This window comes from Eucyclogobius newberryi, unplaced genomic scaffold, assembly GCF_026437365.1.
Source record: "Eucyclogobius newberryi isolate DKJ021-1_F unplaced genomic scaffold, fEucNew1.0.hap1 SCAF_16, whole genome shotgun sequence".
In the NCBI taxonomy this organism is placed as follows: domain Eukaryota; kingdom Metazoa; phylum Chordata; class Actinopteri; order Gobiiformes; family Gobiidae; genus Eucyclogobius; species Eucyclogobius newberryi.
In genome coordinates this window covers 19,246,579-19,258,588 of record NW_027315790.1, presented here as the reverse complement: position 1 = coordinate 19,258,588, position 12,010 = coordinate 19,246,579, and the positions used below count along the sequence as shown (strand labels likewise).

The following is a 12,010-nucleotide window of genomic DNA, read 5'->3' as shown; positions in this document are numbered from 1 at the left end:
TGAAGGCGCATGAACTTAAAACAGATGGATGACAGACTAAATGATACTAAACACAACATTATGGAGCCTATTTATCTGATTATGACAGCAAAACAAAAAAGTCAAATGTGGTGTTTTCCTCTCGGTGACGAGAGGAAAACACGTCTTTACACCTTGACTTTGTTTACAGTTGCATTTGTAAAGCCGGTCTATCGAGGATACTATCGCCTCCGAGCGCGGATGATTCAGTAAACCTGCTCGCACACGCCTGTCTGAGCAGGAGAAAGGCCAGACTGATGCAACTATGTGCACAGTGGAGTAGGAGTAGGACTAGAGGCGTGGGCGAGGCCTTGTGGAGGAAATAGGTGAAGAGATATTAACAGTGAAACTTGTGGTTGACCAGAGACCTGAGATTGTGTCACAGAAGGTTATTGACCTACATGACAACACACTACGGCAACAAGCAGAGACATTCTCCATCTCCATCAAAGTCAATTCAAACAATCATCAAATACAAATGAATGGTGAAGCCAGGTTTATTTCATGATAATTATGTAATTTATTTGTCATTTAAAGTGCCTATGACAGGTTGGATGACTAATTGAACTAAAATACAGGTAAGATTTATATATTTAACATTTTGGTTAAAATGTTACAAAAATTGTCCCAGAATAGCTCATTTTTTGAGTTTATAGTTTTACTTCCTGTTTGTAATTGATGACATCACACTAGAAACTTACCCAGCAAACACTGGGACAAAACTCATCCAATTGTTTTATTTGGCAAATAAAAATATATGAGAGCTCCTTTATTTTGTTGAACTAATGTTTAGAGGGTCAAAAAAGTAGTTTCTTTTGTGTAAATTATACATAAACTTTGACTGGAATTATGTCACTTCCTGTCATTTTCTCCACAAATACCTTCTAGATCGGTGTGAAACTATCATTTACATCTACAACAGGTATAAATACACCAAATAGAGTCACAATAAGAAAATCATCAAATGCACTTTAACGTGTAAAAGAGGATGTTTAGTGGACTCAGCGTCTGGGCCAGAAACACTAAAGATCAGGTTTACACACTAATCAATAAACCAAAAGCTTTACACACTGAACTATGACTTTATGACCCTTTACTAAGGTCTATTTTTCCCAAAACACCTGAAAAAATTACCCTCACTTTAAACTGAAGCTGTTCATGAACCTCTGGAGTACAAACTATTGGCTGGAGCCTTTGTGAAGCTGAGACTCTGTAGTTTTTGACCCTAACAGAGTAGACACTAGCTCTGCACAGAGGAAATGAGATTTTAAATCCCTTGAATATATAAATGGTTTCTGGAAGGATCAGCTGATTGACACTTGTTCCTCTTTTTCTACCATTAGAGGTGGTCATCCTGCACGGCACTGACGGCATTTGGACTTTTTGGACATAAATTGGGTGAGAAAAGACCAAAACAGTTGCCAGAACACTCACATTTAACACTATTACTATATATAACGCTTTGATTGCTTCTTTTAAAACAGCGAAACCGTGTGGTAGGACCGGTTCATAACACCACTTTACATGTAGCCTACATTCTCTTTTCTCCACACAACAAAGCATCAATGCACACTCCAAACTGGGCTTTTGAAACCTGAAAGGACTACACTATGTCCTTTCAGGTTTAGCCTAAATGGAAGTGAATAAATAGACTAATAAATATTTCTCGCACTGAAATGAAGGGGACATCTGCAAAAAACAACTTCAATGAGCTGACAGTGAGTCCTCATCAATAGCTTACTCAAAGTTGTATTCTGATTTATTCATATACACTGCCTGACCAAATAAAAAAGTCACCACCTGGATTTAACTAAACCAGTAAATACAAGCCTCCTATTGGATAAATACTGCTCAGGCTATCAAGACAAATCCTGTGGTCATGGAAAAGATGTTTTCTGTTTAAGAAGGGTCAAACATTAGTAATGCATACAGCAGAGGAAACATGCAGAAACTAATACAATTGGGATATTAAGAACTGTCCAACCCTCACAGCACTTTCCATGGCACTCAGCTGCAGCAAGTTCAGGATATGTGAAACACTCAGGAGAACTGGAGGAGGTACGACGGAAGGACAGAAGTGCATAGCGTCCCCCAGGAGCAGGCACCAGGGACCACGAGCACGTGGGGACCTCAAGAGGCCACACACACTTGCACTCATCAGAGTTATTTTTTGGGGAAAACCCACCAACATGAGAGACAGATGCATGTGACCACTGACCACCACACCTCACCCTGTCCTGGTGGTGCCGTTTCAACCAAAACCATTTCTTGGCTTTGGGGGAATTTTTTTTTATTTTAAATCTTCTAATCACATTTTGTAACAGTTTATTGAAAACTTCACCAGCTTGTGCGCTCTCATCCTGTCATTCTCAGCAATAGAATATGTCCAGTTTTCATTTATTCATTATTATTTATCATCACCAATTTGAACGTACCTCCTAAGCCCACACATCAAGCACATATGATGGGGGAAGTATGCCAGCTGGAGCAGCATCCTCTGCTTTCACCTACTTTTCCTTTCAGCTGTATTTAATATTTAAGTTCACCGGTGTCTGTTTTTCTCCTTCTTCCACCCCCCTCGGGGAGTGATACTGTTTCAGACACCACCGATGCTGCCCAGATAGCAAGCTAATGTGGCCATGGTATGCCACTTGTGGCATTACATATGGGCCACTATGGCAAAGATGTGGCACTTCCATCAATGTTTTGTCTGGGAAACCAGAGCCTAATCTAGTCCACATGTAATGTGTCAAATATGGCCCAGATTTGGTCAAATACATATGGGCCACTCTATGGCAAAGATATGGCACTTCCACAATTGGTTTCTTTGGGTAAACTACCTGGAGGTACGTTCTCTACTCTAGATGATCGGTCTTGCTAGATGAGAAGCCCTCTCTCCTCTTGAGGGGTTCTGGCCCCACAGTCTAGCTGCAAATGGAAGCGCCAGGTTTGGTAGTTTTTCCTTGCCGAGAAGGAGGGTCTAAGGACAGGGGATTTATGAACACTGTTTAATCTGTTTTTCAATGTCGGCCTTCGGGGCAACTGCTGTTGAGGTTTTGAGCCTTACAAATAAATGTGATTGAAATGTAATTGAATTCATTTCCAATTAAACAATATGTTACAAAAGCAAATTTTTTAGTTATTTGTAAGCCTTTGTATTTTATTATGTATTTATTATACTTTCGGCGCTATCTTTTTACTTCTATTTTGGTGACTTATTTATTCTGACCAGTAGGTGGCCTCAGAACCTCTCAAACAAGAGGAAGTAACGCCCACCCCACGTGAGACCATGTGACCAGCCGTGCGTGTGACGCAAAGACGTAACCGGTGCACGCTGTTTGCTAGCTGTTGTTAGCATGTGCAAGTAAACTTTGTCTGAAACATCCGTTTGTATTTTTTAAATCATAGATTGAAACGTTTTAGATTAATCGGCATCATGAGTACGCTGTGGATGGGAAACGTGAGTAGTTTAATCTTATTTCTTTTATTGTCTCTCACAAATTACACAAGTTGTAATGCTAGCTACAGTGATGAAGAGAACATGCTGTAGAATAAATGAAAACAATCCTCTCAATCCATCTTCATGGCTTTTTAAAATTAATGCTTTGATTCTTTTCAACCAAACACGATTTTTCAACAATACAGAATACAATCATCTCCTGACTACTGCTTTACTTCTGGTCCTTGATGCTCAACTGTAGTGCTTCACACCTAAATATTTGTATTTATTTATTTAGCATGATTATCTTATGGCGTCAATGCAAAAGTTGTTCTTGTTTGGGTTTCCTCCACTCCCACCATAACCAGGCTAACAAAGAAAACATCCATAATCTACAAAACATCCTCAATCCACCAAACCCCATATTTAAATCATGCGCAACATACACATACACATTCATATATATATACACAGCTGACTTCTTTGGGTTGTTTGAGGGTAGAGGCTTCAAACTTTCTCATAAAACAACAACTCAAACATTATTTTTTATTTTATGGCGTCACTAAATGTATGTGGCAGGGGCTGAAGTACATGTTTCCTCCACTAGATGGCACTAGAGTCAGTGTTTCCCACAGGATTATACTGAGACTCTCGAGCCATAATTGAACACGTTTAAATGTAATTTGTGGAATAATAGTCACTGCCTATCCTGATTTTTTTTTTTTTTAAGGCACTGATGACACTGATGCCACAACCATAAAGTATAATTTGTATTACCATGAATTATTGTACAGTTTGTTTTTAAACTTTGGGGGCCACCATAGTCTCTTATGTATGGGAAATGCTGTTTTTGTGAGTTTTTATGGCTTTTTTTTTTTAAGACTGCCCGTGACTCAACTGGATTTCAGTGGGAGATCAAAATATGTGTATTTAGAACCTGTGTGTGTTTTATTTATTTTTTAAAAAATCCTCTGCTGTTTGTGCAATGATAATATATCTATTTTGGAAAAACAAATCGTGTGTTTTTGACATCACGAGTTGTGACTTTGAAAACGTATGAAAGGGTTGAACATTTTAGAGCTCATCTAGAGCGTCAAGATGAGCTACAACCTATGGGTTTGTGTAAAAATAACATTTGATTAGAACTTACTGGAGCTTGAATATAGATGTGAATACTCTGCGCATGGGTATTTAGGTGCGAGTTAATGACATAACTTGGATAATTTTAATGCATTTCCACAATTTTCTTAAATCAGTGATCAGTTAATTTTCCATTCTGGAAGAAAAAATGTTTTGTCAATGTTTTTGTCATTAGGAAAATGGTCTATTTCCTCAAAAACATGGCATTTGGATGGTTAAATATATAAAAATGATGGGATGTCTGTCACGGTTGCGAAGGGCTGGACTGGTTAAACTTTATAGACCAATAAAATGTCCAATTGGAGTAACGTAAAGAATATCAATGGACACTGTTTGGTGGGTGTGCGTAGAAATCTCAGTGCGTGCTAAGGTGAAAAGTTTAGGGGATTCTGGAAGGTTGATAAAGTAACACACCAATGAACCGGAAGCAGAACCCCATGAATAGTAGAATCCCTGTTTGTCGTCATTGGCGCTCTGCTGTAAGAAGGTCCAAACCTAACGATGCTGATTCTCCTCTGCTCTCCAGCTGGAGCCCTACATGGACGAGAAGTTCATCATCAGAGCGTTTGCCACCATGGGCGAGACGGTGGTCAACGTGCGCATCATCCGGCACAAGATGACCGGGTGAGCCCCAGATCTCTGCCCTGTGTCCTCTGCAGTATTGTTAGAAGTCACTTAATAGAAACTCTGTGGGCAGAAAACGCTCGCCCGTTAAACTCCGACGTCAGCGGTGCAAACAATCCATGCTTCAGATTGAATTGTGACTTTGTAGTAGCTGCTCGACTGTAACAACAATTATAGTCACTGAAATCACCATTATTTCACATGATTTCCTCTATACTTTTTACGTGGCTGATACTGATATTTAGATTGTAAAGTTCAAATCTATTTTAAGTTCAATCCAAGTTCACAAATTAACTTTTCACTTGTACATGGATAAAAACAATTTGCAAAAATAATGACAATGTATTTAACTTGGATGTAAAATAATTTGTTACATTCTATTGTGGAAACACTATTATTGTTATTTTTAATTTATCCTCTGTTCCCATCTTTACTAATTAGTCTGTTTTAAAAATGTAAAACATAAATACATACAATAAATTATGTTTTTCCAACACATTCCTACTCTGTTCTGTCAAAATGAACCAGCAGAGAAAGCACAGACCAAATATGTTCTCAATAGGTAAGATTTATTTGTAGCACATTCTGTACATAGTAATTCAGTGCTTTACAGAATAATAAAATATGCTTTAAATTCACAATATAAAGAAATAACATGTATATAAAAATAAAATCCAGTCTAAAAGAGAGAGGTGCAGATATTAAACAGGACAGTCTTGTTTTCAAATACACTACAGATAAAAATGAAGGTTGAACTAAGCACACATGATGAAAATGTATATGATAATGATAATAATATAATAAGCAAAAAGCTCAATACTCTGTACAGATTTAGATACAACAATGAAACACTTTGTCATTCGTTGTTCAAATGAGTGTCGTTTGATATCACTTGCTAGTAGTACTGCATAGGATCTGTTTGACCCAATCCTCCCGGTGCTGTGTGTCCAGGGGAGCGCTGGGCTACTGCTTTGTGGAGATGACGGACGAGGGCACAGCCGAGAGATGTCTGCGCAAGATCAACGGAAAGCCCCTCCCAGGAGCCAACCCCGTCCGTTTGTTTCCACCTCAGTGTCATTTTGTCTTCGATAAAGTCAAATAAATAAATAAAAACACCTCGTTTTTCTTTTTTTCAGCCAACCAGATTCAAATTGAACAGAGCGACCTTTGGAAAGCAAGAAACCGGGTGAGTATTTACTATGGTTTTGGATATACTTGGAGTAACTTCCTGTAGAGGAGAGACAATAATACCAAAGTCGTTTTTTTATGTGCAAAATAAAGTTAAATATCTCATAATAAGAAAACTATCCAAAAGCTGCAAAAGGGTTCCGATACAACTGTGTGACGTTCTTGTCCCGTGTGCTCCTAGCCCTATGTTCTCTCTGTTTGTGGGCGACCTGACCCCTGAAGTGGACGACGGGATGCTTTACGAGTATTTCTACAACCGTTACCCCCAGTGTCGCGGCGGGAAGGTGGTGCTGGACCATCTGGGCAACTCCAAGTCAGTGCTGCTCTTCTGCCCGTCCCCGCGCTCCTTTTTCCTGTAACGTTTTGTGGATGTGTTGACCAGGTTCTGCCGTCGTGTCTGTTCCCCAGGGGCTGTGGCTTTGTGCAGTTCCCCGATGAGCGGCTGCAGAAGCGGGCTCTGGATGAGTGTCAGGGGGCAGTGGGACTGGGGGGTAAACCTCTGAGACTCAGCCTCGCCGCCAACAAGTAAGATCACCGGACACCCCCGCTGTCAGTGTGTGGAAGATGGAAAAAACTGTTCTAATATATCATTGAAACTTGGCATTTAAAGCTTAAATACTGATGTGGCATCTCTGGGCAAAGAAGCCTGAGGGTATTCATGTCAGTGTTGTCAGGAATGTCAAGATTTGGGATTAATCCGGTCACAATATGATCATAAACCTAAAAAAAAAAATATATATATATATATATTATATATATATATCTAGCTTCATCTGAACTTTACCTAATCGTTCTGATATGTAAACTTCATAAACCGGGCCACATGCTAATGGTGGTCTGGACAATGGCACTTAACGTCAATCGAGGTCTTAATAATAATGCTAATTGAAACATGTGTATAAGATAAGATATTCGTTTCTGGTCTTGACAATAATCGTAAAACTAAAATTGAACGTTGTGACATCTCTGGTTTGTGTAATTGTTGATTGGCTGTTTGTTCTGTAACACAACAAACAAAGTTACTTTTGAGAAACCTTTTTATAATTTAAATATTGTCTTGCTGTTAGCTTGAAAAATAAACCTCAGACGACATCCAGCACACCGTCCGACACAAAGACCTGGGGCAGCTCAGCCTACAGCCAGAGCTACGACCCCTACAGCCAGTACACCGGCTACGGCTACGGCTACCCCTCCTCCACCACCTGGAACTACGACCAGAACTCTTTTGGATACTACCCTGGATATGACTACTCTCAGTACGGTGCCATGCAGGTACCAAGGCCGGGCTTTACGTAGCGTTTACAACAGTGGAAGTGCAAGTGGTTTAATACTGTGTGTTTCAGGAGGGAGAGACCGGTGAGGAGGCGGCCGTCCCAGAGGATGACGGAACTGAAAGTGAGCAAAAACACATAAAAATAAAAGCTGCACATTCAAAGTTTATCTGTAGAACATGACTGGAATCCCATAACACTACACCCACACAAGTCACATCCAAGTAGATCTAAACCTGGTCTACACGAAGGCTGATGTATCAAAGAGCACTCGGCTCAAAAGGAAGACACAACTGTGACTGTAAATGTGCTAAAGAAAACAACGCCTGGACGTGCAGCGTACACTCAGGACCACCAGTACCACTGTTTGAGAACCACTGCACAATTACAATATTCAGTACACAATCAGAAAAACAATTGATCTGTAATTTACAAACTATTTAGAGCCAAGACTTCCACATACCGCCAGAACCAGCCCAAGACCAATGCCTGTGTGATTTATAAACTTTCTATTTTCTACAAGTCTGGGCTTTTGACTTGACTTTGGGTTGATATTTATTTACAGCTCAAAATTAGCATTAGAAAGTATTCAACTCCTTTGTAAAGTCTTATATGCGTGATCTTGCAGTATTTATTGGTTTTAGCACGACTTGTCAAAAAACCCCATAGGACAGGAACATTACTGATGATAAACATGATATTTGTATTCCTGCGACTCAGTGTTTGTGTTGGTTGTTCTGACAGACCCAAACCCGGCTGTGGACTTTGCGGAGGAGAACAGGAGGTACATGGAGAACAGTGAGGAGCTGTACGACTCCCTCATGGACACACACTGGGTCCCTCAGGACTTCCAGCAGGAGCAGGACTATCTGCTGTCCCTGGTCCCGGAGCCCATCACGGCCTGATCAGCTCCAGCTCCAGCGGACTCCATGCACCAGAGGAGGGCGCTTCTGTGCTTTTGTATTCAAATGTAAATAAACTACCATTTTTATAAACTACACACTGACAATATTGTGTCACAAGTTGTCGATGGTAAATTGTACCAGACATTTGACAGGTCTGTGATCTGGAACATTATGTTTTTAATCGATGAAGAAGCTTAAAGATGAAGCTGAAATGTGTTCACTTTTGAGATAAAACAAATAACTCTTTTCTAATGTATTTTGCCTTCTCATTCATTAATACTGGTTGATTGGCTAAACGAGAAGATTTAAAGTGTTTTTCAAATATTGGTACATTGACTTTCAAATATTTACTCTAAAGAACAACATGTCCCCTTTTGGATCCAATTTCTGCTTTTACACATTTATTACATAGAATAAGATTTGTTTTACCTCCAGAACAATAATTGGCTAAAATCACATTGTGCACACGTTTCACTGGTGAAATATATGATTATTCCAGTTTCTGACCATACAAATTGTCCAGGAGCTTCTCTGAATTGTACTGCAGTATCAAAAAACACCACAAGATGGAGCCTAAACCTTTTTTCCCGTCAACAAACTAAATCTGCTTCACATTATGTATTTCTAATTAACATATGCAGCTGGAATCATTAGTATTTTTTTTTTTTTCATATTACTTTGACTTTTTAGCATTATTTACAGATTTCTGCAACTGACACTTAATACTTGGTCATCAGATATTATATGGTGTGGAAGTGGTTTGACCTGCTGGGATTAAATATGACAGAATCCTCTTATATATATATATGATGTATATATGATGATGAAGTGCAAAGGAGATGATTGACGGCCCAGCTTCACTCTGAGCACAGCCGATATCCCATGGCAACAATAACTGTGTTTAATCAGAATGTCAATATTTTAAGTTAGTTAGTACAAGTATTTTTCATTTACAGTTTACGTGCATATATCTCAGGAGTGGGCATTCCCAGGGTCAAGGTTTGAACCTGCGACCCTCCTGTTGGTGGGCAAAGCTTAAAGTGCATGTGACAGTTTAGACTAAACATTTCACTAAAACGTTGTGAAAATTTAGCTTTTTTTTTAAACAATTTTGGTAAAGTAGTGTAATTGTACTTCCTGGTTGGACATGAGCATCATGAGATCATTCCATTTAACTGTTACCAAGCGACCGTAGTCAAAACAAGGGCTAAAGTACATATATGTTACACTGTAGTTATGATGTGGGAAAGAATGCTTGATAACACCTTTATTTTGTTAAATAATTGAGTAAATTGTATCCACTTTGTATAAATTATTCCTGAACTCTGCTCTACTTCCTGTAATACTTTTATTTTGACTGTAAAACTGTGATACAAATTCACCACGAGGACGATCCCACCAAACATAATAATGTGAAAAAACTTGTCATATATGCACTTTGACCCCTGCAGCACAGTATAATTCCATTAATACACATCCTCATCGAGTACGACTCCAGCTGCAGCCACTACTTCCTGAGGCACTGGTAGAACATGCAGAAAGATCTCACAATGCAATGGTCATCAAACCAGGCGTGTCCAAATTATGACCCGGGGGCCAAATAAGAACCTCAGACCAATTGTCCCAAGACTTCCACATTATCCTAAGATATTTCCTGTTCTTGTTTTTAACATTCTCTACTATTTTACCCTCAATATGACTAACAATAACACATGATCCACAGTATTCATTAGTGGCCCTCTGTTGGTTTATGTTTAAATGTTTGGCCCCCGATGACTGAACACCCCTGCACTAAACGCTTCTTCACAATCTCATCATCACATTCCCACTCGGTGAGTATTTGTCTCAGTGTCTTGCCAAAGGACACAACAGCAGCACCGACAGCAGGGATGTAAACATGTTTTCTGGATGGTGGGAAACGCGTACCTTTACAAAGCATGCTCCCTGTGACCTGGGGGTCTCTGGTTGGTTTCCTCAGACACGGACAAAACACATGCAGAGGATCGATCTGGACTTGCGATATCTTTATTTCATGAACTATAGTCTAACCCGTGTGCCACCCCAGGCCCACATCTATTCTACAGTTTGTCTTTTTCTTCTTTTGCAACATTTACAATTGTTTTTACAGTGCCTTTCCACCTTCAAGGCACCTAAAGCGCGTCACTGGGCAATGTGGGTGAAGTGTCTTGCTTAAAGACACAACGGCAGCACCGACAGCAGGGATGTAAACATGTTTTCCGGATGGTGGGAAACATGTACATTTACAAAGCATGCTCCCTGTGACCTGGAGGTCTCTGGTTGGTTTCTTCAGACACGGACCAGGCTCCACTGACTAAACACACGCAGAGGATCGATCTGGATTTGTGCAATATCTTTATTTCATGCAAGTCTCACCACATGTACCACCTCAGGCCCACATCTATTCAAGAATTTGTTCTTTCTTTTAAGATAAGATAAGCCTTTATTGTCCACACATGGGGAAATTGTGTTACAACGCAGTAGATACAGAAGGAAAGGACAGCTAACTTATAGGAAGTTTATAGAAAAACTCTTATAAACAAACCAAAAAACTCTTATTAACAAAACTCCTCTCATGTCTTAATAGGGAATGGAGGAAAAAAATAAAATAAAAAGATAAAGATAAAAATAAAATAATTATAAAATAAAGTAAATAATTATAAAATAGAGTAAAGTAAAAATAGCTAGCATAAGACTAAATAATACTAATACTAATGATAAGTAAACACTCTTATTTACATCAGTTATATGTACATGAATATGGCCTTTTCTTATTTTGCACATTTACTATTATTTTTACAGTGCTTTTCCACCTTCAAGGCACCTAAAGCGCGTCACTGGGCAATGTGGGTGAAGTGTCTTGCTTAAGGACACGAGGGCATTCCCTCTCGCGCCCCCCTGTGGCTCCTGGTGTTCCAGCCCTGACCTGCTCGGCACGTTTATCAGCAAAGATCCTGCCACAGTTCAAACAATAAACTCTTTTGTACTAATGTGCTTGTTTCTCCTTTCAAACGGCTCTTGGCCTCAACAAAACTGAACTGATCAAACTTTGCCATGTTTAAAAAGTGTAAACAATGTGTAAACAATGTGTAAACAATGTGTAAACAATGTGTAAACAATGGAGCAGATGCCTGGATTGTACCGAGCCAATAGTTTAGCAATTGATCTCAAGTTAAGCATCTTCAATCTTTGCTGAGAGACTGTTGAATTTGAGGGCTTTAAAATCTATAATGAGAATATTTAAAGGGTGGATTTGTTTCATTTAACCGAGAAAAACACAAATGTATAAACTACTGCCAAATGACGCGTTAAAAGCATTCGAACATTTGTTTCTTTTTTTTAAAATCAGGATTAAAAATTCAGAGTTGGACATGTGTCGGCATCTAAAGTTCAGAATTAAGAAATCA

At 39.3% G+C, this 12,010-nt stretch overlaps 1 protein-coding gene across 2 annotated transcripts; it reads left to right on the top strand.

The window, feature by feature from the left end:
* Window positions 1-3,327: 3,327 nt before the first annotated feature.
* LOC140361435 (tRNA selenocysteine 1-associated protein 1-like) lies at window positions 3,328-8,624 on the top strand. Of its 2 annotated transcripts, none has more exons than XM_072447146.1 (9): window positions 3,328-3,478; window positions 5,124-5,221; window positions 6,173-6,272; window positions 6,358-6,407; window positions 6,591-6,722; window positions 6,818-6,934; window positions 7,477-7,681; window positions 7,753-7,804; window positions 8,425-8,624. In XM_072447146.1, the coding sequence occupies exons 1-9, from the start codon at window positions 3,455-3,457 to the stop codon at window positions 8,583-8,585; spliced, it is 939 nt and encodes a 312-aa protein (XP_072303247.1). In that variant the 5' UTR covers window positions 3,328-3,454; the 3' UTR covers window positions 8,586-8,624. The 2 variants fall into 2 exon arrangements, with proteins under 2 accessions (XP_072303247.1, XP_072303246.1); XM_072447145.1 differs by having other exon boundaries at window positions 7,477-7,695; window positions 7,764-7,804.
* Window positions 8,625-12,010: the final 3,386 nt, after the last annotated feature.

What these genes read in the sequence shown, in the direction of transcription:
- LOC140361435 (XM_072447145.1), top strand. Translation starts at nt 3,455, where the DNA reads ATGAGTACGCTGTGGATGGGAAAC. An exon ending in GTACGCTGTGGATGGGAAAC is followed by an intron (nt 3,479 to 5,123) that starts GTGAGTAGTTTA and finishes TCTGCTCTCCAG; the next exon opens with CTGGAGCCCTACATGGACGA. An exon ending in TTTGGAAAGCAAGAAACCGG is followed by an intron (nt 6,408 to 6,590) that starts GTGAGTATTTAC and finishes GTGTGCTCCTAG; the next exon opens with CCCTATGTTCTCTCTGTTTG.